The following is a 23,941-nucleotide window of genomic DNA, read 5'->3' as shown; positions in this document are numbered from 1 at the left end:
TTTACAGTCTAGCCAGACACCTAGGTATTTATAGTTGTCCATATATTCTAGGTCGGAACCGTCCAGGGTGGTGATGTTAGTCGGGCGGGCGGGTGCAGGCAGTGAACGGTTGAAAAGCATGCACTTGGTTTTACTAGCGTTTAAGAGCAGTTGGAGGCCACGGAAGGAGTGTTGTAATGGCATTGAAGCTTGTTTGGAGGTTAGTTAGCACAATGTCCAAGGAAGGGCCAGAAGTATACAGAATGGTGTCGTCTGCGTAGAGGTGGATCAGAGAATCGCCCGCAGCAGGAGCGACATCATTGATATATACAGAGAAAAGAGTCGGCCGAGAATTGAACCCTGTGGTACCCCCATAGAGGCTGCCAGAGGTCCGGACAACATGCCCACCGATTTGACACACTGAACTCTGTCTGCAAAGTAGTTGGTGAACCAGGCGAGGCAGTCATTAGAAAAACCAAGGCTATTGAGTCTGCTGATAAGAATACGATGATTGACAGAGTCAAAAGCCTTGGCCAGGTTGATGAAGACGGCTGCACAGTACTGTCTTTTATCGATGGCGGTTATGATATTGTTTAGTACCTTGAGCGTGGCTGAGGTGCACCCGTGACCGGCTCGGAAGCCGGATTGCACAGCTCAGAAGGTACGGTGGGTTTCGAAATGGTCAGTGATCTGTTTATTAACTTGGCTTTCGAAGACTTTAGATAGGCAGGGCAGGATGGATATAGGTCTGTAACAGTTTGAGTCTAAGGTGTCACCCCCTTTGAAGAGGGGGATGACCACAGCAGCTTTCCAATCTTTAGGGATCTCGGACGATACGAAAGAGAGGTTGAACAGGCTGGTAATAAATAGGGGTTGCAACAATGGCGGCGGATAGTTTTAGAAAGAGAGGGTCCAGATTGTCTAGCCCTGCTGATTTGTACGGGTCCTGGTTTTGCAGCTCTTTCAGAACATCTGCTGTCTGGATTTGGGTGAAGGAGAAGCTGGGGAGGCTTGGGCGAGTAGCTGCGGGGGGGGGGGAGCTGTTGGCCGGGGTTGGAGTAGCCAGGAGGAGGGCATGGCAAGCCGTTGAGAAATGCTTATTGAAATTTACGATTTTCATGGATTTATCAGTGGTGACCGTGTTACCTAGCCTCAATGCAGTGTGCAGCTGGGCGGAGGTGCTCTTGTTCTCCATGGACTTTACAGTGTCACAGAACTTTTTGGAGTTAGAGCTACAGGCTGCGAATTTCTGCATGAAACAGCTAGCCTTTGCTTTCCTGACTGACTGCGTGTATTGGTTCCTGACTTCCCTGAACAGTTGCATATCGTGGGGACTATTCGATGCTATTGCAGTCCACCACAGGATGTTTTTGTGCTGGTCAAGGGCAGTCAGGTCTGGAGTGAACCAAGGGCTATATCTGTTCTTAGTCCTGCATTTTTTGAACGGGGCATGCTTATCTAAGATGGTGAGGAAATTACTTTTAAAGAATAACCAGGCATCCTCGACTGATGGGAAGAGGTCAATATCCTTCCAGGATACCCGGGCCAGGTCGATTAGAAAGGCCTGCTCACAGAAGTGTTTTAGGGAGCGTTTGACAGTGATGAGGGGTGGCCACCCGGGACCCATAGCAGATACAGGCAATGAGGCATTGATCGCTGAGATCCTGATGGAAAACAGCGGAGGTGTATTTGAAGGGCAAGTTGGTCAAGATAATGCCTATGATGGTGCCCATGTTAACGGATTTAGGGTTGTACCTGGTGGGTTCCTTGATGATTTGTGTGAGATTGAGGGCATCTAGCTTAGATTGTAAGACACGCCACCATATCCCAGTTTAGGTCACCTAAGTTTAGATCACCCCCCATCTGAAGCTAGATGGGGGGTGATCAATTCACAAATGGTGTCCAGATTACAGCTGGGAGCGGAGGCGGGTCGATAGCAGGCACCAACAGTGAGAGACTTATTTCTGGAGAGGTTAATTTTTTTAAATAGAAGTTCAAACTGTTTGGGTAAAGACCTGGAAAGTATGACAGAACTTTGCAGGGTATCTCTGCAGTAGATTGCAACTCCTCCCCCTTTGGCAGTTCTATCTTGACAGAAAATGTTGTAGCTGGGTATGGAAATCTCAGAATTGTTGGTGGCCTTCCTAAGCGAGGATTCAGACACGGCAAGGACATCAGGGTTGGCGGAGTGTGCTAAAGCAGTGAGTTAAACAAACTTAGGCAGGAGGCTTCTGATGTTGACATGCATGAAACCAAGGCTTTTTCGATCACAGAAGTCAAGAAATGAGGGTGCCTGGGGACATGCAGGGCCTGGGTTTACCTCCACATCACCTGAGGAACAGAGTAGGAGTAGGATGAGGGTACGGCTAAAGGCTATCAAAATTGGTCGCCTAGAGCGTTGTGGACAAAGAGTAAAAGGAGCATATTTCTGGGTGTGGTAGAATAGATTCAGGGCATAATGTGCAGACAGGGATATGATGGAGTGCGGGTACAGCGGAGGTAAGCCCAGGCACTGAGTGATGATAAGAGAGGTTGTATCTCTGTTTAAGCTGGTTATAATGGGTGAGGCATGTGTGAGAGTGGGACAAAGGAGGTATCAGAGGTATAATGAGTGGAACTAGGGGCTCCGCAGTAAACTAACAATGATAACTAACCTAAACAGCAGTATACAAGGCATATTGACATATGAGAGAGACATACAGTGAGGCATAAAGTAATCACAAGTGTTGATTTGGAGAGCTAACTTAGACAACAATGGGTGAGACAACAACAGCTACATCAGCTAAAACAACAACAGGTAAAATGGCGATGACTGGTCAGAGAGGGTCGGTTAACTACACACAGAGCCTGAGTTCGCGGCTGGGACCGATAGATAAAAACGCTATCACGCGGGCGATGCGGTCTTTAAAGTTAGTACCCCTGGACTAGTAGAAGCGTCTGCTCCAACGGAGGCCGGTTGAAGGCACAGCGGATGGAGTATTCGTCTGCAGCCCTGCCGTGTTGGTGCGGCAAGGCGCCGTGTCGACTAAGGATCCAAGCCAGATGGTGAAAGAGGTATTGTAGTTGTAGTAATTTAGTTTTCTATCCGGGAGATGCGCCTGGCTCACGGCTAACTGGTACTTTCACTTTCTGATTACTGGAAATCTGGAGGATGTTTCAAGAGTGAAAGTAGAAGCAGTACAGACGTGTTTACATAACCTGTTAAGATATGACTTTTGATCTGGTATTTGATGACCCTCTCATCCAAACCTAATGTTGTGACTAGTTTGTTTATTTTCTCTGTTGATTGACATTGTGAGAGTATTGTGCAGGTAAACAAATTGGGCATATTTTTCTTGCCAGAGCCACAATCGATGTAATCCCTATCCCAGTCTGTTGTCCCCAAATGCTTCAAGACAGCCACCATTGTCCCTGTACCTAAGAAAGCAAAGGTAATTGAACTAAATGACTATCGCTCCATAGCACTCACCTCTATCATCTAGCAGTGCTTTGAGAGACTAGTCAATGACCGTATCACCTCCTTTGCAGATGACACAACAGTAGTAGGCTTGATTACCAACAATGACTTGACAGCCTACAGCGAGGAGGTGAGGGCTTTGGGAGTGTGGTGCCAGGAAATAACCTCTTACCCAACGTCAACAAAACTAAGGAGATGGTGGACTTCAGGAAACAGCAGAGGGAGCACCCCCCTATCCACATCGATGGGACCGCAGTGGAGAAGGTGGAAGGTTTTAAGTTCCTCAGCGTACACATCACTTACAAATTCAAACTGAAATGGTCCACCCACACAGAATGTAGTAAAGAAGGCACAACAGCGCCTCTTCAACCTCAGACGGCTAAAGAAATTTGGCTTAACACCGAAAACCCTCACAAACTTTTACAGATGCACAATTGAGAGCATCCTGTTGGGCTGTATCACTGCCTGGTACGGCAACTGCACCGCCCACAACGGCAAAGCTCTCCAGAGGGTGGGGCGGTCTGCCCAACGCATTACCGGGTGCAAACTTCCCGCCCTCCTGGACACCTACAGCACCTGATGCCATAGGAATGCCAAAAAGATCATCAAGGACATCAACCACCCGGACCACTGACTGTTCATCCCGATATCATCCAGAAGGCGAAGTCAGTACAGGTGCATCAAAGCTGGGACAGACAGATTCTTTCTCAAGGCCCTCAGACTGCTAAACAGCCATCACTAGCACAGAGGCGGCTGCCTATAGACATAGATTAGGAATCACTGGCCACTTTTAGAAATGGATAACTAGCCACTTTAATAATGTTATGTATCTAGCATTACTCATTAGGGATGCACCGATTTGCCATTTTTGGCCGATACTGATATCTGATATTTTCCTTGCAAAAAAAAACGATACCGATATTTACAATTTTAGCAGCCTTTTAAGCATTCTAGTACAGTTAAATAGTTAACATACACACATGGACGCAGCGGTCTAAGGCACTGCATCTCAGTGCAAGAGGTGTCACTACAGTCCCTGGTTTGAATCCAGGCTGTGTCACATCCGGCCGTGATTGAGAGTCCCGTTGTGCGGCGCACAATTGGCCCAGCATCATCCGGGTCGTCACTGTAAATAAGAATTTGTTCTTAACTGACTTGCCTAGTTAAATAAAGGTTACACAAACACCACACTGACCAAAAAGGTATTTTGTTGGCATTTACGTATGTTCCCATTGCCAGTAAAACATAATCAAAAACCTATTTCTTTCACTTACTTGCTGTGCTGTTTCGTTGTTCATTTGTTCAGTCGTTTCATTCTCAACCAGGATTTCTATGGAACGCCGTTTGTCTTTGCGTGGCAAAAAAGATACACGTCAAATAACACTATTTGATGTGTCAAATAGCACTACATCTGTTTCATTAGCTATAGTTAGCTAGCTAACTATATAGCTAGGTGTCATCATCTAAAATAACCCTAATTTATAAGACAGTTGTTATTTGATTAATGGTGGTCGGACCCATCTACGTGAAACTAGCCACAATAAGGATTAGCCATACACATACACATACTTTTATTTTGAAGGCAAACCGCAAATTCCACTATTGTGCCTAATCCTTACTGTGGCTAGCTTCACAACACGTAACCCGGTGCGGTGGAGCCTCACTAGCCAGATGAAGCTAGCTGGCTGCTTATAACGTTAACTTTGGGCAACAGGGTTAAGTTGCTGACTAGCTATTTATTTTCATGAACTGAAGTTCAATTTCCGATTCCTAAATCATTGCTAAGAATAACGAAAATGACTGCAGGTTCTACTGGTCATTGTTTTCAGTCTGGGTCTGTTGGTGCTAGCTAAGTTCCAAGCTAAAGCTAGCTACCCCAGAAATTGCGGCCGAACAAATTATGCTTTATTACCAACACGGTATTGTAAACACATCGTTCGTGGCTGGTGTTTGCTTGTTTGCTGACTTTTTTGTACAGCTTTGACAGTGCTACTGTATCGTTTTTGACATGCAAAGACCCAAACAGCGTTCCATAGTATGTATGTCGTGAAACTAATAGCAATGACACTATTACTGTGTAACTCCGGTAGGGCAACATCTCAAAATAGCGCACTTGGTAGTGTGTACCGGTGCTAGATCAGTCCGCGAAAGCCAACATCACCCACGACAGAAAACATTTGATTGTCAAGGGCAATGAATTCCATTATTTGGCTTTAATGGATTTCACCTTTGAGTTGTCTCGCTGAAATGTTGTTACTCTTTAAAATGACTGCTCGAGGGGGGTAGCTCTAAGAAGTTAAAACCTGTTTGGGAAAGGGGTTCCACTAGCGGAACGTTTCGACAACATCCGGGGGAACTGCAGAGCGCAATTTTTTTTTTTTTCACATAAAAAATATGAAACTTTTATACATACACAAGTACAACACACCAAATTAAAGCTGAACTTCTTATTAATCTAGCCATCGTGTCAGATTTCAAAAGGCTTTACGGGAAAAGCACACCATGATTATGTTAGGATAGCACCTAGCCACAGAAAGCCACACAGCAATTTTCCAGCAAAGGAGAGGGCTCACAAAGTCAGAAATAGCGATTCAATTAATCACTAACCTTTGATCTTCATCTGGTGGCACTCCCAGGACTCCATGTTAGACAATAAATGTGTGTTTTAATCGTATGCTAAACACTTTTATCTTAGATCAATGTTTATGATGAGTATTTCTGTAATTTGATGTGGCTCTCTGCACTTTCACCGAATGTTTGTTTGAGACAATGCATTTATGAACATAACGCGCCAATTTCAAATGAGGTTTTTGGACATAAAGATGAACTTTATGCATTTATACGGAGACTTGATTACACACAGGTGGATTGTATTTATCATCATTAGTCATTTAGGTCAACATTGGATCATTCAGAGATCCTCACTGAACTTCTGGAGAGAGTTTGCTGCACTGAAAGTAAAGGGGCTGAATAATTTTGCACGCCCAATTTTTCAGTTTTTGATTTGTTAAAAAAGTTTGAAATATCCAATAAATGTCGTTCCACTTCATGATTGTGTCCCACTTGTTGTTGATTCTTCACAAAAAAATACAGTTTTATATCTTTATGTTTGAGGCCTGAAATGTGGCAAAAGGTTGCAAAGTTCAAGGGGGCCGAATACTTTCGCAAGGCACTGTATCTGAGGATAGCACCCCATCAAACAAGCACAGAAAATCATATTTCATCCCGCCAGGCGCGACACAAAACTCAGAAATAAAGATATAATTCATGCCTTACCTTCGAAGATATTCTTTTGTTGGCACTCCAATATGTCCCATAAACATCATAAATGGTCCTTTTGTTCGATTAATTCCGCCGTTATATATCCAAAATGTCAATTTATTTGGTGCGTTTGATCCATAAAAACACAGGTTCCAACTCGCGCAACATGACTATAAAATATATCATAAACATTTTTTCATCCGCACGTGAAAATACTGCCCCCTAGCCCAAAGAGTGAGACCTCTTTTCTATAACTTTGTGTGAAATCTATTTCTTATTGCAATGGCAAGTAGAATATGCCCTTTGTGTTTTATAGGAATGTAAGGTGTTAAATGTGAATGGTTTTAGGCTTACTGCTAATGTTTTTTATTGTGCTGTCCTCAGATAATCTCATGGTCTGCTTTCGCCTTAAATCCTTTTTGAAATCTGACACGGTGGCTGGATTAACAAGAAGTTATCTTCTCTGGGACAAGTGGGAGGCTAGCGTCCCACCTCGACAACAGACAGTGAAATTGCAGGGTGCAAAATTCAAAACAGAAATCCCATAATTAAAATTCCTCAAACATATAAGTATTTTACACCATTTTAAAGCTGAACTTCTTGTAAATCCAGCCACAGTGTCCGATTTTCAAATAGGTTTTACGGCAAAAGCACACTAAACGATTATGTTAGGTCAGCACCTAGTCACAGAAAACCATAAAGCCATTTTCCAGCCAAGGAGAGCCCTCACAAAAGTCAGAAATAGCGATTAAATTAATCACTAACCTTTGATCATCAGATGGCACTCACAGGACTTCATGTAACACAATAAATGTGTGTTTTGTTCGATAAAGTTAATCTTTATGTCCAAAAACCTAATTTGAAATTGGTGGGTTATGGTCAGAAATGCATTGTCTCAAACTAACATCTGGTGAAAGTGCAGAGAGCCACATCAAATTACAGAAATACTCATCATAAACATTGATAAAAGATACAAGTGTTATTCATGGTAATATAGATAAACTTCTCCTTAATGCAACTGCTGTGTCAGATTTCAAAAACGCTTTACGGCAAAAGCACACCTTGCGATTATGTTAAGCGCCAAGTCACAGAAAAACAATCAGCCATTTTCCAAAGAAGGAGAGGTGTCACAAAAGTCAGAAATGCCATTATAGATATTCACTTACCTTTGATGATCTTCATCAGAATGCACTGCCAGTAATCCCAGTTCCACAATAAATGTTTGTTTTGTTCGATAAAGTCCATAATTTATGTCCAAATACCTCCTTTTTGTTTGCGCTTTTAGTACACAAATCCAAACTCAGGAAGCGCGGGCAAGTCCAGGCGAAAGTTCAGATGAAAAGTAATATTACAGTTCGTAGAAACATGTCAAACGATGTATAGAATCAATGCTTAGGATGTTTTATCATAAATCTTGAAAAATGTTTCAACCGGAGAATTCCTTTGTCTTTAGAAATGTAATGCAACGCAGCTACCTCTCACGGGAGCGCGCCTGACAGAGCACATGGCCTTCAGGCAGACCCCTTACTCAATCAGCTCTTATTCTCTCCTCATTCCCAGTAGAAGCCTGAAACAAGGTTCTAAAGACTGTTGACATCTAGTGGAAGCCTTGGGAAGTGCAATATTACCCCATAGACACTGTATATTCGATAGGCAATGACTTGAAAAACCACAAATCTCAGATTTCCTACTTTCTGGTTGGATTTTTTCTCAGGTCTTTGCCTGCCATGTGAGTTCTGTTATACTCACAGACTTCATTCAGAGTGTTTTCTATCCAAATCTACCACTTATATGCATATCATAGCTTCTGGGCCTGAGTAGCCGGCAGTTTACTCTGGGCACTTAATTATCCAAGCTATTCAATACTGCCCCCCAGTCCCAAAGAAGTGAAGCTTTAATTTGGTGTATTGCACTTGTGATTGTATGAAAGTTAAATATTTCTAATAATTTTTTGGGAATTCCGCACCCTGCAATTTCACCGGATGTTGTCAAAACGTTCCGCTAGCAGAACCTCCAACCGTAACAGGTTAATAGCCTATGAATGAAAGTTTACAACGTAGGTGCACAGGTTGAGAAAATTGACACATTCAATACTACCTTGCACACTCTTGCCTGCATAAACTCTCCACGGTGTCTTGACATAACCATGATTGCGTTCCGACCTCTGTAGGCAGTGTAAACAAGCACAGCTGCAGTCGGTATCTTCCGGCAAAGACAAACCCTACAGTATCAATTCTCCATATTACAAACCTTTGAGAATACTTCATTCCTGAAACGCCCTCTTTGTGGATACAAGAAACAAGATTCTCATCTCATTCACCACAACTGTAAATGGGGCAGTTTCTTGCGTCCAACCAGTAGGAACAGGTTTTGTGTTGAACAGACGCAAAACAGATTCCAGATCATCTACTTCTACCCTACATGCATTCCCCCACAACGCCCCCAAGCCTTAAAGCTGTTCCAGTGAGAGTGTGTAACAATACTGGATGTGATTTCTGTAGGAATATTACTCATAGCATTGGTCACAAGTTATGTTAGTTTTTCTTTTTTACTTTTACAATGAATGTTATAGAGACTTTTAAGGTTGTTTCACAGGCTAATGGTTAACTACGGCCAGTTGAATGCCAGATGAGAAAACAGGTGATGCTGCAGTTCTAAAAGCCTACTATAGTGTCTCTTGAATATGAAAGTGAAACTGTTTCTGATAAAACCCATCTCTTTTCCCTCAAGCTGTGTACATTTTCACTTTCCTCTGGGCATCAAAGAAGGAAGTCAGATAGTCTTTCAATAGTCATCTTCCAAAGGAATTCACACACCATTATGGTTCAGTAAGTCAATTTTCCTCTTTACATTTAGCACTAACTGAAACATGATACAGTTAAAGGCAGATCTGATCTGTGTATTTTTTGTTCAATTGATATCCAGACTGAAACATCAGAAGACTGATAATAATTTCCAAATTGATAGGCACACAGTATAAGTCATGGCATCATTGGCTGCGTTTACACAAACGACACAATACTAATCTTTTTCCACTAATTGGTCTTTTGAACAATCAGATCAGCTCTTTTTTTTAAATTGGTCAAAACTTCAGAATTGGTCTGCCTGTGTAAATGCAGCCATTATGTTGCACATTCGTTTTTCTTAGGAGATCACCTGTCTGAAAACTTATGCATTGCTCATTGTTCACCCTTCATTGAGTTCTTATTTAACACCACTATGCTTTATGAATAAGTCAAAGTGATGTGGTGTGTATAGGCTACTGGTGCAGACAAAAACATAATGGGGGTTATGATGCTAATTATATGGGTGTAAAATAGATGTGAGCTATTGACTTTTAGTTTCTTGTTTCCTGTAGATCACATGGTCAAATAAAGGCAAGAGGGGATGTGGGCGTGAGACTGCACAGCTTATCTCAGAGGGGTCTGTCATAGTCAGAACGAAAGTGAAAGACGACTTCAAATATTTACATTGTCTGCACACTGGTTGTTATATTATACAGTAATATGTATTTTATTGTCTGTTACATGATTAATAAATATGTTTTCCCTGTTCACTCCCCTTACATATCTACAATGGAACGCAGAGGTAATTATTTTAGCAGGACACTGACCTACCACTTATTTAAATAACGTTTCAGGACAGATCTTAGGTTAGGCTTATAGTTGTCTGGACAGTGATCTAAACCAAAACATTGCTACTTTTAGTTTTAAGGTCTATACTTGACTTTTTTTAATTCATTATAAAACAGAGGTGCCAAGGTTGATGAGGTACTACACCATCACCACTGGCAATACTATGGATTCCCATATCCAGTTTATGAGACAACTTGGAGGAGGCTTCATTGAAGTGATGTCACCAGAGCAGGGTGATGTCATCATGTCTTTCTGTCCCATCGTCTCTCCTGCTGGTACTGATATTGAGGCAGCACTGCAGCAGATTCCAGGTAGCCAAACCTCAAAGTATCCTCCAAAACTAAATTACTGTATCTTCTATCTCCATATCAGAGTTGATCTAGATAGAACATGTATCAGGTGGCTAACGACATGAATAAATGCTTTGTTTGTTCCTCATTCTTTTGACAGAGGGTAAAGATGTCATTCTGGTAGTCCTGCATCACTATTTTAACCCAGACTACACTGTACCTGACAGCAGCAGACTAGTGACCAGAAGTGATGTAATACTCACAGTGGACTGTCTGTTCCATGAGAGTAAGGGAGGACTACTGAACTGTCCTCGCAACAAAGCAGCAGTTGGTAAAATTCTGAACCGGCTGAACATGAAGCCAAAGGTAGTTCACCCATGTTCTGTGTATATCTGTCATTCAGTCAAGATCATTCATGAATTTGACTCACAAACCAGACTCAGTTGGTTAGCAAAAACAGTACATACAAAAGCAGACATTTTAACTGAAGCATTTTATTAGACAGGGTCCAAGAGTGTAAATAATTTGTTTTCATTTAAATATGAGTATTTGTTATTTTTAATGAAAATATATTGAACCACTTTATTCAGTGTATTGCAATATTGTATTCATAGGTGGTAGATATCAGCATGGACATCCCTGATCACAGAAACAGTCCGGTATGTATATTTTCATTTAACAGCTGACAACATTACCAACAAATGTTAACCACTATATTATGTCATATTTTTAGTCTGATACACAGTATTTTTTTTTACAAAGTTTAAAAAGATCCATTTTTTATGTTATTTGTAACCTCTCTGTTGCAGCATACATTTACTAGAGGTAAGTACTAACTATAAATCATACATTAATATGATGTATATGTACAATATCTACATTCCTTTGTCATTTAAGATATTGGGGGATCAATGTTGATTCCTGTAAGAAAAACAGACTGCAAACTGATTATGTGGAAGCATTGTTTGACTTCAGTTGGAAAACAACATCCACCACTTTCTCATTTCCAAAAACTATTATGAAGGAAGTGCTTCCTGTGTCGTTTCAAAGACATAGTTCATCTTGATAACTGGATTGCCATATTACCAAATAAGCACAGGAGACTACTAGTGTATTCTTCCCCTTGAACTGCTTTTGATGTAATACAATTAAAAATATAAAGCATTATATCTAGATAGTGTGAATAATGTCTACATGTTCTTCATATTGTCTATGTCTCTATAGAGATGTCAGGGATGGTGAAATTCTTCAACTGTGTGGTTGGCAATACCTTGGGTGCTCATGTGGATTTGACAAGACATCTCGTCATCAGAGGAGGCTGTACTGAAGTGATGCCACAAGAGGAGAGTGATGTCATCATGGCTTTCTGTCCCATCGTCTCTCGTGCTGGGACTGATATTGAAGCAGCACTGCAGCAGATTCCTGGTAATCTAGTCAGGGCAGGGTCAATCCATCCAAAATTAATTGGAAAAGGCAAACAAAATAAAATGGTAATGAGGTGATGTGTATTTTGCTTTCCTTTTGACAGCTGGTAAACCTGTCATTCTGGTAGTACTGCATCACACCTTCAACCCAGACTACACTGTACCTGACAGCAGCAGACTAGTGACCAGAGAGGATGTATTACTCACAGTGGACTGTCTCTTCCATGAGAGCCAGGGACTATTGGAGTGTCATCGCAATGAAGCAGCAGTCAAAGAGATTCTGAAGAAGCTTAATATACATCCTGAGGTAATAACTCATCACCGTCATTTTTTCTCTCACTTTGTTAGTTATGTACTATGAGAGCTAAAGATAATGTTGAAATCTTTAATTCTTGACAAACTGAATCTGGATCTGTCTGTATGGGTCTGCTCATGGTATGAAAAACCAAAGCAAATTACAAAATACATCAGCATTATACTGCATTATACCCTCTCAACCAATTTTTGTATTGGGATTTTTTTTTAAAGCAGGGCCTATTGTTTTTTTTCATGATTTCTTCTTTTGTATTGTTGGTGAAAGTCCTATTCAGAGGTCTTGTTGCTAGTAATGTAGTAAATATACAGTACAACCTCCATACTATTCTGAGGGTTCTGAAGCCAATGTGTCTTTTCTAATTGTTTTAATTTCCAGATGGTGTGTTCCAGTGTCCTTGATTGCATCAGAGCAGACAGGAGTTGTAAGTCCATCATTAATTAAAACTAAATTCTACAACATTACACTATTTACAGTTGCTTATATACATGTTATATTCATAACTAATAACTATGTAATCCATATATGTAGTTGTTGGTAATTATGACATGTTTTTATAGAGGTTATATTGTTTGCATTTCAGAAACATTGACTGTATTGTGATAATTGTACTTTACTGTAGCTAACTGACATACAGCTTTTTATGTTTTCTACTCTCTTACAGGTTGCCAGAGATCACCATTTGCATGTGTTGTTGGGCTCATTATGTTTATTGTTCTTTTGTGTTTGGTGGTATTTTTGATTGTTTTTTATAGAAAGAAACAATGAGGTTTATCAAAATAACCTAATGGAAAAAGAGCAAGTAGGTCTAAAAAGCAACAGAGGAATAAACCGTATAAATTACACAGACAACACAGATAAACTGACTTAATTATACATTAAAAATAAAGAATAAAGCCTAATAAAGCACCTACTCTACCTACCTCTACCTATCTATCAGGATAGTATAGTAGTTTAAGATGGCATGATGCTCATGTAATATTGTAGGACTACTCTGATAGTATATTCTGTGTTGTCACTTTGTTCTGCTTTGACTGCCCTTCTTTTAAATATTAAAGTCATTTAATTTCAGTTGCTTTATGAGTGTGTGATTGATGAAGCACAAATAGTCATACACTGTACCTGACAGCAGCAGACTAGTGACCATAGGTAATGTAATACTCACAGTGGACTGTCTCTTCCATGAGAGCCAGGGGTAGGAGTGATGATGCGTTGTTAACTAATTGGGAAGGTGGTATTTACCAGTTGGCAAGTCGTAAATACCCGTTTGCACTCGTTGAAAAATGCTGATTGGCTAATGACAAACAAGCTGCGTCAACCGTAAACTAAAACTACATCTTGGCATAGCTGCAGGAAGTAGGCGTGCTGGGTGTGCTGCCGCACCCCCTGAAAAATGAGAATCCAAAAGTAAATATATATTGACTCAGCAAAAAAAAGAAACGTCCTTTCACTGTCAACTGCGTTTATTTTCAACAAACTTAACATGTGTAAATATTTGTATGAACATAACAAGATTCAAACACTTAGACATACACTGAACAAGTTCCACAGTCATGTGACTAACAGAAATGTAATAATGTTTCCCTGAACAAATGGGGGGTCAAAATCAAAAGTAACAGTCAGTATCTGGTGTGGCCACCAGCTGCATTAAATACTGCAGTGCATCTCCTCCTCATGGACTGCACCAGATTTGCCAGTTCTTGCAGTGAGATGTTACCCAACTCTTCCAAGGCACCTGCAAGTTTCCGGACATTTCGGGAGGGAATGGTCCTAGCCCTCAACCTCCGATCGAACAGGTCCCAGACGTGCTCAATGGGATGGAGATCCAGGTCTTTGCTGGCCGTGGCAGAACACTGACATTCCTGTCTTGCAGGATATCACGCACAGAACGAGCAGTATGGCTGGTGGCATTGTCATGCTGGAGGGTCATGTCAGGATGAGCCTGCATGAATCAAATCAAATCAAATTTTATTTGTCACATACACATGGTTAGCAGATGTTAATGCGAGTGTAGCGAAATGCTTGTGCTTCTAGTTCCAACAATGCAGTAATAACCAACAAGTAATCTAGCTTGAAGGGTACCACATGATGGATGAGGATGTATTCCTTGTAACGCACAGCATTGAGATTGCCTGTAATGACAACAAGTTCAGTCCACCCCAGACCATGACCGACCCTTCACCTCAAAATCGATCCCGCACCAGAGTACAGGCTTCCTGTAACGCTCATTCCTTCGTCGATAAACGCGAATCCGACCATCACAAAACCCCGACTCGTCAGTGGAGAGAACTTTTTGCCAGTCCTGTCTGGTCCAGCGATGGTGGTTTTGTGCCCATAGGCGACATTGTTGCCGGTGATGTCTGGTGAGGACCTGCCTTACAACAGGCCTACAAGCCCTCAGTCCAGCCTCTCTCAGCCTATTGCGGACAGTCTGAGCACTGATGGAGGGATTGTGCGTTCCTGGTGTAACTCGGGCAGTTGTTGTTGCCATGCTGTACCTGTCCCGCAGGTGTGATGTCCAAATGTACCGATCCTGTGCAGGTGTTGTTACATGTGGTCTGCCACTGTGAGGACAATCAGCTGTCCGTCCTGTCTCCATGTAGCATTGTCTTAGGCGTCTAGGGGTACGGACATTGCAACTTATTGCCCTGGCCACATCTGCAGTCCTCATGCCTCCTTGCAGCATGCCTAAGGCACGTTCAAATAGATGAGCAGGGACCCTGGGCATCGTTCTTTTCGTGTTTTTCAGAGTCAGTAGAAAGGCCTCTTTAGTGTCCTAAGTTTTCATAACTGTGACCTTAATTGCCTACCGTCTGTAAGCTGTTAATCTCTTATCGACCGTTCCACAAGTGCATGTTCATTAATTGTTTATGGTTCATTGAACAAGCATGGGAAACAGTGTTTAAACCCTTTACAATGAAGATCTGTGAAGTTATTTGGATTTTTAGGAATGATCTTTGAAAGACAGGATCCTGAAAAATTTAGCTAGTTTAGCCTACTCAAACACCCGGCTCAAACAGAGAGGGATGCTATGTTAGCTTTCTGGCTATGGCTATCCAACATTGGAACTCTTCAAGTCAAGGTAAGCTTTTGGTTTCATTCATTTATTGTCACTAAGGCCCGCCAGTGTAACTGCAAAATTGCTTTTTGACTGTACACTGCACACTGAACTGCATGATTGTAGCTGGTTTACTAATGCGTTAGTTCTAGTAGTTCTCGTTGACTATGACTTGACAGCGATGTAGGGTATATGTCGCGGTTAGCGGTCATGATATGAAGGTTTGGCTTGGAAAGGTTTTTTTCCTGGTCACAGACAGCTGATGTTTTGTGCACTGAAGTCCACAAGTAAATGGTAAAGGTGAGAAGAGGAGAGTGCGTAGATAGTTGCAAAAGGGAATTATATATACATCTTGCAAAAGGAGCATGCTGTTATGAAAGTGAACTGTATTTGCGTGTGATCAGGGGTGCACCTACGTTATTGTAAAATGTTATTCATGATGGGTACAGTGGAAATTCTAGTATAATGTTTTTGCCTTAACCTATCGGTTACATTGAGCTGGGTGAATGGAATATGAATGACAGTCATCCAATATGTGCCATGCTCATTAAAAAAGCATCTTAAACGGGACACCGACCGCCACTGAATCTAAATGATCAGACCAAAAACATGATTAGGGTGAAATTATCAAGGAATTGGCTGGAGAAATACAGCTTCACTCTATCTAATCAGAGCAGCAGGATCAACGTACAGCCCACCCTTATCTTTACAGACAACCAGCTAAGTTATACAGAAAATTGCCCATCTCAGTGGTGATACTCATTTCGTCCGACTCCTCGGCAAAATCCTAGTATATGCCACTGTACTCAAAATGTTACCTTTTCTACACTGATATATTGAGAAGATTGAAATACAGCTAGTTTTACAGACAACTGCCCAAGCAGTAGCCACCACAGCCATTTAGAATGGCAGTGTCAGCCAATCAGCTCCTTTGTTGTTCAACGCTGCATGCCCTTCCATAACTGCTTCTGTGGCTTCTGGTAGCTATCATGAGGACGAAAAGGGAAGTTATTTGGAGTACAGTGGCATATCCCATCCCTGCATTGAGGTACGTTTTCTGACCAATATCTGCCGCCGGCTTCACGGTGTCTTGATATAACCATATGTGTTCCTACCTCAGTGTAGGCAGTGTAAACAAGCGTAGCTGTAGTCAGTATCTTCTGGCAAAGACAAACACTACAGTATTAATTCTACATATTGCATACTTTCTTTGAGATTACTTCAATCCCGAAACGCCCTCTTTGCGGAGACAACAAATGAGATTCTCAACTCCTTCACCACAACTGTAAAAGGGGCAGTTTCTTGAGGCCAACCAGTAAGAACAGGTTTTGTGTTGAGCACATGCAGAACAGATTCCAGATCAGGTACTTCTACCCTATATGCATTCCCCCACATGGCCCCCAAGTCTTAAAGCTGTTCCAGTGACAGTGTCTAACAATACTGGATGTGATTTCTGTATGAATAATACTCATAGCGTTGGTGACAAGTTATACTTTTACTTTTCTTTTTTACTTTTACAATGAATGTCGTAAAGGCTTTTTAGGTTGTTTCACAGGCTAATGGTTAACTAGGGCATGCCAATCTTTAACCAAATAACATTTGAAAAAACAGGTGATGCCGCAGTTTTAAAAGCTTAATATAGTGTCTCTTGAATATGAAAGTGAAACTGTTTCTGATAAAACCATCTCTCCTCTTCTTTTCCCTCAAGCTGTGTACTTTTTCACTTTCTTCTGGGCATCAAAAAACAGGCTGATTGTCATCTTCCAAAGAAATTCATACACCATTATGGTTCGGTAAGTCAAATTACCTGCTTACATTTAGCACTAACTGACACATAATACAGTTAAAGGCAGATCTGTATCGTTTGTTCAATTGATATCCAGACGGATGACAACTAAGTCGGATAATCATTTCCAAATTGATAGGCACACAGAATGAGTCATGTCATCATTGGCTGCATTTACATTGGCCCAACACTGATCTTTTTTCTACTAATTGGTCTTTTGATCAATCAGATCAGCTCTTTAGTCAAATATTGGTCAAAACCTCAGAATAGGTCTGCCTGTGTAAATACAGCCATTATGTTGCAGATGAGCTGTTCTTAGGAGATCACCTGTCTGAAAACTCATGCATTGCTGATTGTTCACCCTTAATTGAGTTCTTATTTAACACCACTATGCTTTATGAATAAGTCAAAGTGATGTGGTGTGTATAGGCTACTGGTGCAGACAAGAACATATAATGGGATTTAAGATGCCAATTATATGGGTGTAAAATAGATGTGAGCAATTCACTTTCATTTTCTTGTTTTCTGTAGATCACATGGTCAAATAGAGACCAGAGGGGAGGTGGGTGGGAGACTGCATAGCTTATCTCAGAGTGATATGTTATAGTCAGAATGAAAGATGACTTGAAATATTTACACTGGTTGTTATACTGTAATATATGTATTTTATAGTCTGTTACATGATTAATATGTTTTCCCTGTTCACTCCACTTACATATCCACAATGGAAGGCAGAGGTAATTATTTTAACAGGACAAAGGCCTACCACTTATTTAAATAATGTTTAAGGCCAAATCTTAGGTTAGGCTAATGGCTGTCTAGGCATTGATCTAAACCAAAACATTGATACTTTTAGTTTAAGGGTCTATACTTGACTTTTCTCTTTTTTGTCCATTACAAAACAAAGATGATAGATGATAAAGATGTCATTCTAGTAGTCCTGCATCCCTATTTTAACCCAAAGTGCACTGTACCTGACAGCAGCAGACTAGTGACCAGAAGTGATAGAATACTCACAGTGGACTGTCTGTTTTAATGAAAATCAGGGAGGACTTGCGGAACTGTCCTCACAATGAAAAAGCAGTTAAAAATATTTGGAGGAAGCTTGACATATGTCCTGAGGTGATGAATCAATTTATCAATATCTTCACTCTGTTGTTGGCAAATCTGAGTGGGTGGGGCTTGCACTTTTGGGATTATTTTATTGGTTCCATTATGCCATATAAGCTAAATCAAGAAAAAAACTAATATGAGTTGATGATGTACTGTGATAACTTATCTTTTTGTGCTTCTTGCTTGTTTTTCTAAAGACCAAAGACCAGATGGACAGTGTGGTATGCCAATTTCTTTTTCATTTGACATTTCTAACATATTATGCTATATCCTGTCTAATATATTTTTTTATTTTTTCCCCGGTGGATTTTAAGTGTCTGTTTGGGTATAGTTGTAATCTTGGCCAACTTTTTTTTTTAAGAAAATGATTTCAGAGAAATATGCTTAGCTTTTTGGCTGCATGTCTGTTCCAACAGTGAATCAATGATAACCTCACAGCTGTGGAAGTGGGGCCCATTCTAAACATGTTTCCCGCCAGATATACATTTTCCGATGTGATATCCTTCAAAAATAGTAAAAGAGCATAGAGGACTTGCCACTTGCTTTGTGTCATTTCTCCCCACTTACGACAACACACAAATTATCAAATTCAAAAGACCTGTAACCACAGTTACTGCCAGCTGGCTACTGAAGCTAGAGTTGTTCTTGCAGTAAATGTTTTCTATCCAATCAGGCAGTGAGTATTCACACCAATTATTATTTAAAGTTAATTCACAGTCAATTCTGGAGTTCACTGTACTTGATAGCAGCAGACTAGTGACCAGAACTGATATAATACTCAGTGTGGACTGACTGTCTGTTCCATGAGAGCCAGGAGGACTGTGTTGGGATTGATACTGAAGCAGCACTGCAGTTACTTGGCTACCCAAACTCCTTGCTCCGCCCAAAATGCTACGTCACGCCTACGAACGTTAGTTTCTGGATCGGAGTACCTCCCTGACGATTTCTAGAATGCAAGCACATTCTAACCATTCTGATTGGTCCAATAAACCAATGGGTTGGGCCAGAGCCATTTTGAAAATTAGTCATTGGCTTTGATACTCTGATTGGTTAGAGATGATCCATTCACTGATTACTTTGTTTTGTACAACACCCCTCATTTTGACATCAACAACTTCAATGATGTCAGTCTCAGACTGACGTACTATATGTAGTGAAGAAGTAGTCAAGAGTTCAGTTTGAGTCATCAGGCAAGCACTGCAGCAGAGTCCAGGTAATCAATATCCATTAAATAAGTTATTATAGCAGTTGTTTTTGTTTTGTTAATGCTTGCCCTACTAGCTAAGTAACTACTACGTAACTATTACTAAGATGACACTTGTCTATAGCAATTCATGGAACTGAACCTGTCACTTGATCAGAGTTTAGTGTAGTACTGCATCACACCTTCAACCCAGACTCCACTGTAGCTGATAGCAGCAGACTAGTGACCAGAGATTATGTAATGAAGACTGTTAACCTTCTGTTCCATGAGAGCAAGGGAGGACTACTGATGTGTCGTCACAATAACAAAGCAATCACAAATATTTTGAAAACAGTAAAGAAACAGAAAGGAAGCAAGGGCGGTTGCTGCAGCATTTCCTATTGAAAGGTCCAAAGAGTATTTGTTGGTCCGTGGTTTGTAATGAGGAGCAAACAGACTCTGCACTTGACACATTTATGAAATTGCTTAATCATGTTACTAATAAGCATGCACCCATTAAGAACATGACTGTAAAAATGGTTAAATCCCTGTGGATTGATGAAGAATTTAAAAATGGTATGGTTAAGAGGGATGAGGCAAGAAGGAATGGCAAATAAGTCTGGCTGCACAACCGATTTTCAAACATATTGCAAATTGAGAAACCATGTGACTAAACTGAATAAAGGGAAGAAGAAACTACACTATGAAACAAAGATAAACGAAATAAATAATGCTAGTAAAAAGCTTTGAAGCACCTTAAATGACATTTTGGGGAAAAAGTTATTGAATCAGATGGCTTATTCATCACAAAACCAACTTATTTTGCAGACTACGTTAATTATATTTTTATTGGCAAATTTAGGCATGACATGCCAGCATCAAACGCTGACACTACACATCCAAGTATATCTGCCCAAATTATGAAAGACAAGCATTGTCATTTTTAATTCTGTAAAGTGAGTGTGGAAGAAGTGAAATGTTTTGTTGTTGTCTATTAACAATGACAAGCCGCCGGGGTCTGACAACTTGGATAGAAAATTACTGAGGATAATAGTGGACGATATTGCCATTCCTATTTGTGACAATGATGTGCGTACTGGGAGCGGAGTCAGGTGCAGGAGAGCAGAGAGTTGTGAACAGGCGCACACTTTGAGGCAGGAGAAACCAACAGACGGACTCCAGCCAATATGCAAAAGTGCAACACGCGCAAACAGTCACAATAATTATGTTCAAACAAATAAACATACTTCGTGAATAAAACACGGAACAAACGAACACCAGTCTAGCGCATCAAAATTGACATGTAACACAAACAATTACACACAAAGACATGAGGGGGAACAGAGGAATAAATACATGTAGTGTGATTGGGGAATGAAAACCAGGTGTGCAGGGAACACGACAAAACAAATGGATAAATGAAAAATGGAGCGGTGATGGCTAGAAAGCTGGTGACATCGACCGCAGAACGCCAACGGAACAAGGAGAGGAGCAAACTTCGGCGGAAGTCGTGACAATTTGCCATATTTTCAATTTAAGCCCACTAGAAAGTGTCTGCCCTCAGGCCTGGACGGAAGCAAAAGTCATTCCGCTACCTAAGAATAATAAAGCCCCCTTTACTGGCTCAAACAGCCAACCAATCAGCCTGTCACCAACACTTAGTAAACTTTTGGAAAAAAATTGTGTTTGACCAGATACTATTTTACAGTAAACAAATTGACAACAATCTTTCAGCATGCTTATAGGGAAGGACATTCAACAAGCACAGCACTTACACAAATGACTGATGATTGGCTGAGAGAAATTGATGGTAAAAAGATTGTGGGGGCTGTTTTGTTCGACTTCAGTGTGGCTTTTGACATTATCGATCATAGTCTGTTGCTGGAAAAACACAAGTGTAACGGCTTTACACCCCCTGCTATATTGTGAATAAAGAGTTATCTGTCTAACAGAACACAGAGGATGTTCTTTAATGGAAACCTTTCCAACATAATCCAGGTATGCTCTACCTTCTTAACAGCACTATCAACAAGGCAGGTCCTACCGGCACTAGTTTTGTAGCACCTGGACTATTGTTCAGTTATGTGGTCAGGTGCCACAAAAAATGACTTACAGGCTGACTACACCGCTCACGTCACATGCGCGAGTGTTGTAAAATCATTTTAGTAATCTATATTATTCAATTATTGCACCCGCACTGCTTGCGCGCACCAACAAGCATCTGCATTGCCAAGGGCTAAAATAGAAGTCACTTCTATTTCTGACACTGATCGCGCTGCAAGTCCTGCCTCTCCCATCTCCTCATTGGTTTATAGAAGCAGGTACTCACGTGCCATCTCCTCATTGGTTATACCCACATGGGTGACTGAAAGACGAACGAGGTCAGTGGTGGTAATGCACCTAATTTATGAAAGTTGCCAATCGCAATATAAAGTCAAGAGAAGAAAAAGCCTGGAAGGAGGAGAGATGACTAGAAATGATTCGGTTGACCATTTTATATGTGGATTAATTGGTGGAGTAGAGGACCTTGTGCATTTCAGGTAAAATAACAACTCAATGTTTATATCCCAGGACAAATTAGCTAGCAGCAGCAAGCTAGCTAAATATGACAAATTAGCTAGCAAGTGCAAGCTGGCTAGCTAAATTGCCCAAAATGTTTAATGCTTTTCGACCTGTCCACAAATGAATATGATTGGTTAAGAGTTTGTTTTGACATTTTAACCTGCGTGTCGTGATCGCATTTGGTGTGGGGGGACAAAATATATTTATGCACGATGGCGCACTCACGCAGCTGGTTTGGGTTCGGTGTTAGGAAAATTGCAATTGGCTCAGAACAGGGCAGGACGGCTGGTGGCCTTGGCAGCAGCTAATGGGGATCCATAATAAACACAAATACAAGAGACCAGGATGTGCACACTCACCTCAATATGAAATGGATGACAGAACCAACCTGTTATTAGAAGTGTGTGAGACAGTGTAATCAGCAGTAATACATAACACCACCCTAATTATTGGCTTTTTGGAAAGCATTCTGACAGTGAAAGACAAGCTAAAATAAATCAATTGTAAGAAGTACCCAAGTTGTTTACTTGGGACTGATATTGAAGCAGCACTGCAGCAGATTCCAGGTAATCAATATGAACGCTTGCCCTAGATGTAGGGAGCTCATACGTGCCTAAAGGGCAATAAATATGACTGATATTGGATCATACAACAAATGTGGACAGCAGTAGTACACACAAAACACTATCCTGATAATGGCATGTTTCATAGAGCACCCACACATTGTCTGGGCCTTTGCAGATAACGCGCAGAGGGGTGCGTGTGTGTCCTCAATTTGCAGCGGGCTGCCATGTTTGCTGTCACTTAGTCAGAATGCACATCAACATTTAATATTTTTCTCTACTCTTGCCTCGCTTGTTAGATATTATGCACATAGATAGCTTGATAGCAAACGTCCTCATAGTAGCAGGCAGCAGCATTCTAAACAATCAGACAGAAAACGTGAAAACGTGAGGAAGACTGATCAGGTGAAATTATGTAGTGTTAGGAGAAAGTTAGAATAACAGATTGGCATGATTGTGGACTACAGGAAAAGGAGGACCTCATTTTTCAAAAAACAAGCCTGAAACCCTTTCTAAAGACTGTTGACATCTAGTGGAAGCCATAGGAACTACAATCTGGGAGGGTTTCCTTTGATTTTCCCATAGAAAGGCGTTTGAATGGGTGATGACCTCAATTTTTTATTCTGGATGGAATCTCCTCGGGTTTTCGCCTGTCATATCAGTTATGTTATACTCACAGACATTATTTTAAAAGTTTTAGAAACTCAGAGTGTTTTCTATCCAATACTAACAATTATAGTGGGGCAAAAAAGTATTTAGTCAGCCACCAATTGTGCAAGTTCTCCCACTTAAAAAGATGAAAGAGGCCTGTAATTTTAATCATAGGTACACTTCAACTATGACAGACAAAATGAGAAAAAAACATCCAGAAAATCACATTGTAGGATTATTAATGAATTTATTTGCAAATTATGGTGGAAAATAAGTATTTGGTTACCTACAAACAAGCAAGATTTCTGGCTCTCACAGACCTGTAACTTCTTCTTTAAGAGGCTCCTCTGTCCTCCACTCGTTACCTGTATTAATGGCACCTGTTTGAACTTGTTATCAGTATAAAAGGCACCGGTCCACAACCTCAAACAGTCACACTCCAAACTCCACTATGGCCAAGACCAAAGAGCTGTCAAAGGACACCAGAAACAAAATTGTAGACCTGCACCAGGCTGGGAAGACTGACTCTGCAATAGGTAAGCAGCTTGGTTTGAAAAAATCAACTGTGGGAGCAATTATTAGGAAATGGAAGACATACAAGACCACTGATAATCTCCCTCGATCTGGGGCTCCACGCAAGATCTCCCCCCGTGGGGTCAAAATGAT

At 40.9% G+C, this 23,941-nt stretch overlaps 1 protein-coding gene across 9 annotated transcripts; it reads left to right on the top strand.

Moving 5' to 3' along the window:
- The first annotated feature begins 9,398 nt into the window (after positions 1-9,398).
- LOC110529644 lies at positions 9,399-13,430 on the top strand. Of its 9 annotated transcripts, none has more exons than XM_036985074.1 (10): positions 9,399-9,525; positions 10,056-10,120; positions 10,447-10,643; positions 10,783-10,988; positions 11,237-11,281; positions 11,432-11,447; positions 11,847-12,047; positions 12,151-12,353; positions 12,738-12,783; positions 12,997-13,430. In XM_036985074.1, the coding sequence occupies exons 3-10, from the start codon at positions 10,463-10,465 to the stop codon at positions 13,125-13,127; spliced, it is 1,029 nt and encodes a 342-aa protein (XP_036840969.1). In that variant the 5' UTR covers positions 9,399-9,525; positions 10,056-10,120; positions 10,447-10,462; the 3' UTR covers positions 13,128-13,430. The 9 variants fall into 9 exon arrangements, with proteins under 9 accessions (XP_036840969.1, XP_036840972.1, XP_036840971.1 ...); XM_036985077.1 differs by having other exon boundaries at positions 10,056-10,142; XM_036985076.1 differs by having other exon boundaries at positions 10,056-10,182.
- Positions 13,431-23,941: the final 10,511 nt, after the last annotated feature.

Source organism: Oncorhynchus mykiss, chromosome 8, assembly GCF_013265735.2.
Source record: "Oncorhynchus mykiss isolate Arlee chromosome 8, USDA_OmykA_1.1, whole genome shotgun sequence".
NCBI classification, from domain to species: domain Eukaryota; kingdom Metazoa; phylum Chordata; class Actinopteri; order Salmoniformes; family Salmonidae; genus Oncorhynchus; species Oncorhynchus mykiss.
The sequence above is the reverse complement of the archived record's forward strand: the minus strand, read 5'-3'. Positions and strand labels throughout refer to the sequence as shown.

Excerpts from the sequence above, each read along its gene's own strand:
- LOC110529644 (XM_036985070.1), top strand. The coding sequence starts at position 10,204 with ATGTATTTTATTGTCTGTTACATGATTAATAAATATGTTTTCCCTGTT. Across the intron at positions 10,286-10,448 it reads ATCTACAATGGAACGCAGAG|AGGTGCCAAGGTTGATGAGG; the intron begins GTAATTATTTTA and ends ATTATAAAACAG. Across the intron at positions 12,354-12,737 it reads AGCTTAATATACATCCTGAG|ATGGTGTGTTCCAGTGTCCT; the intron begins GTAATAACTCAT and ends TTTAATTTCCAG.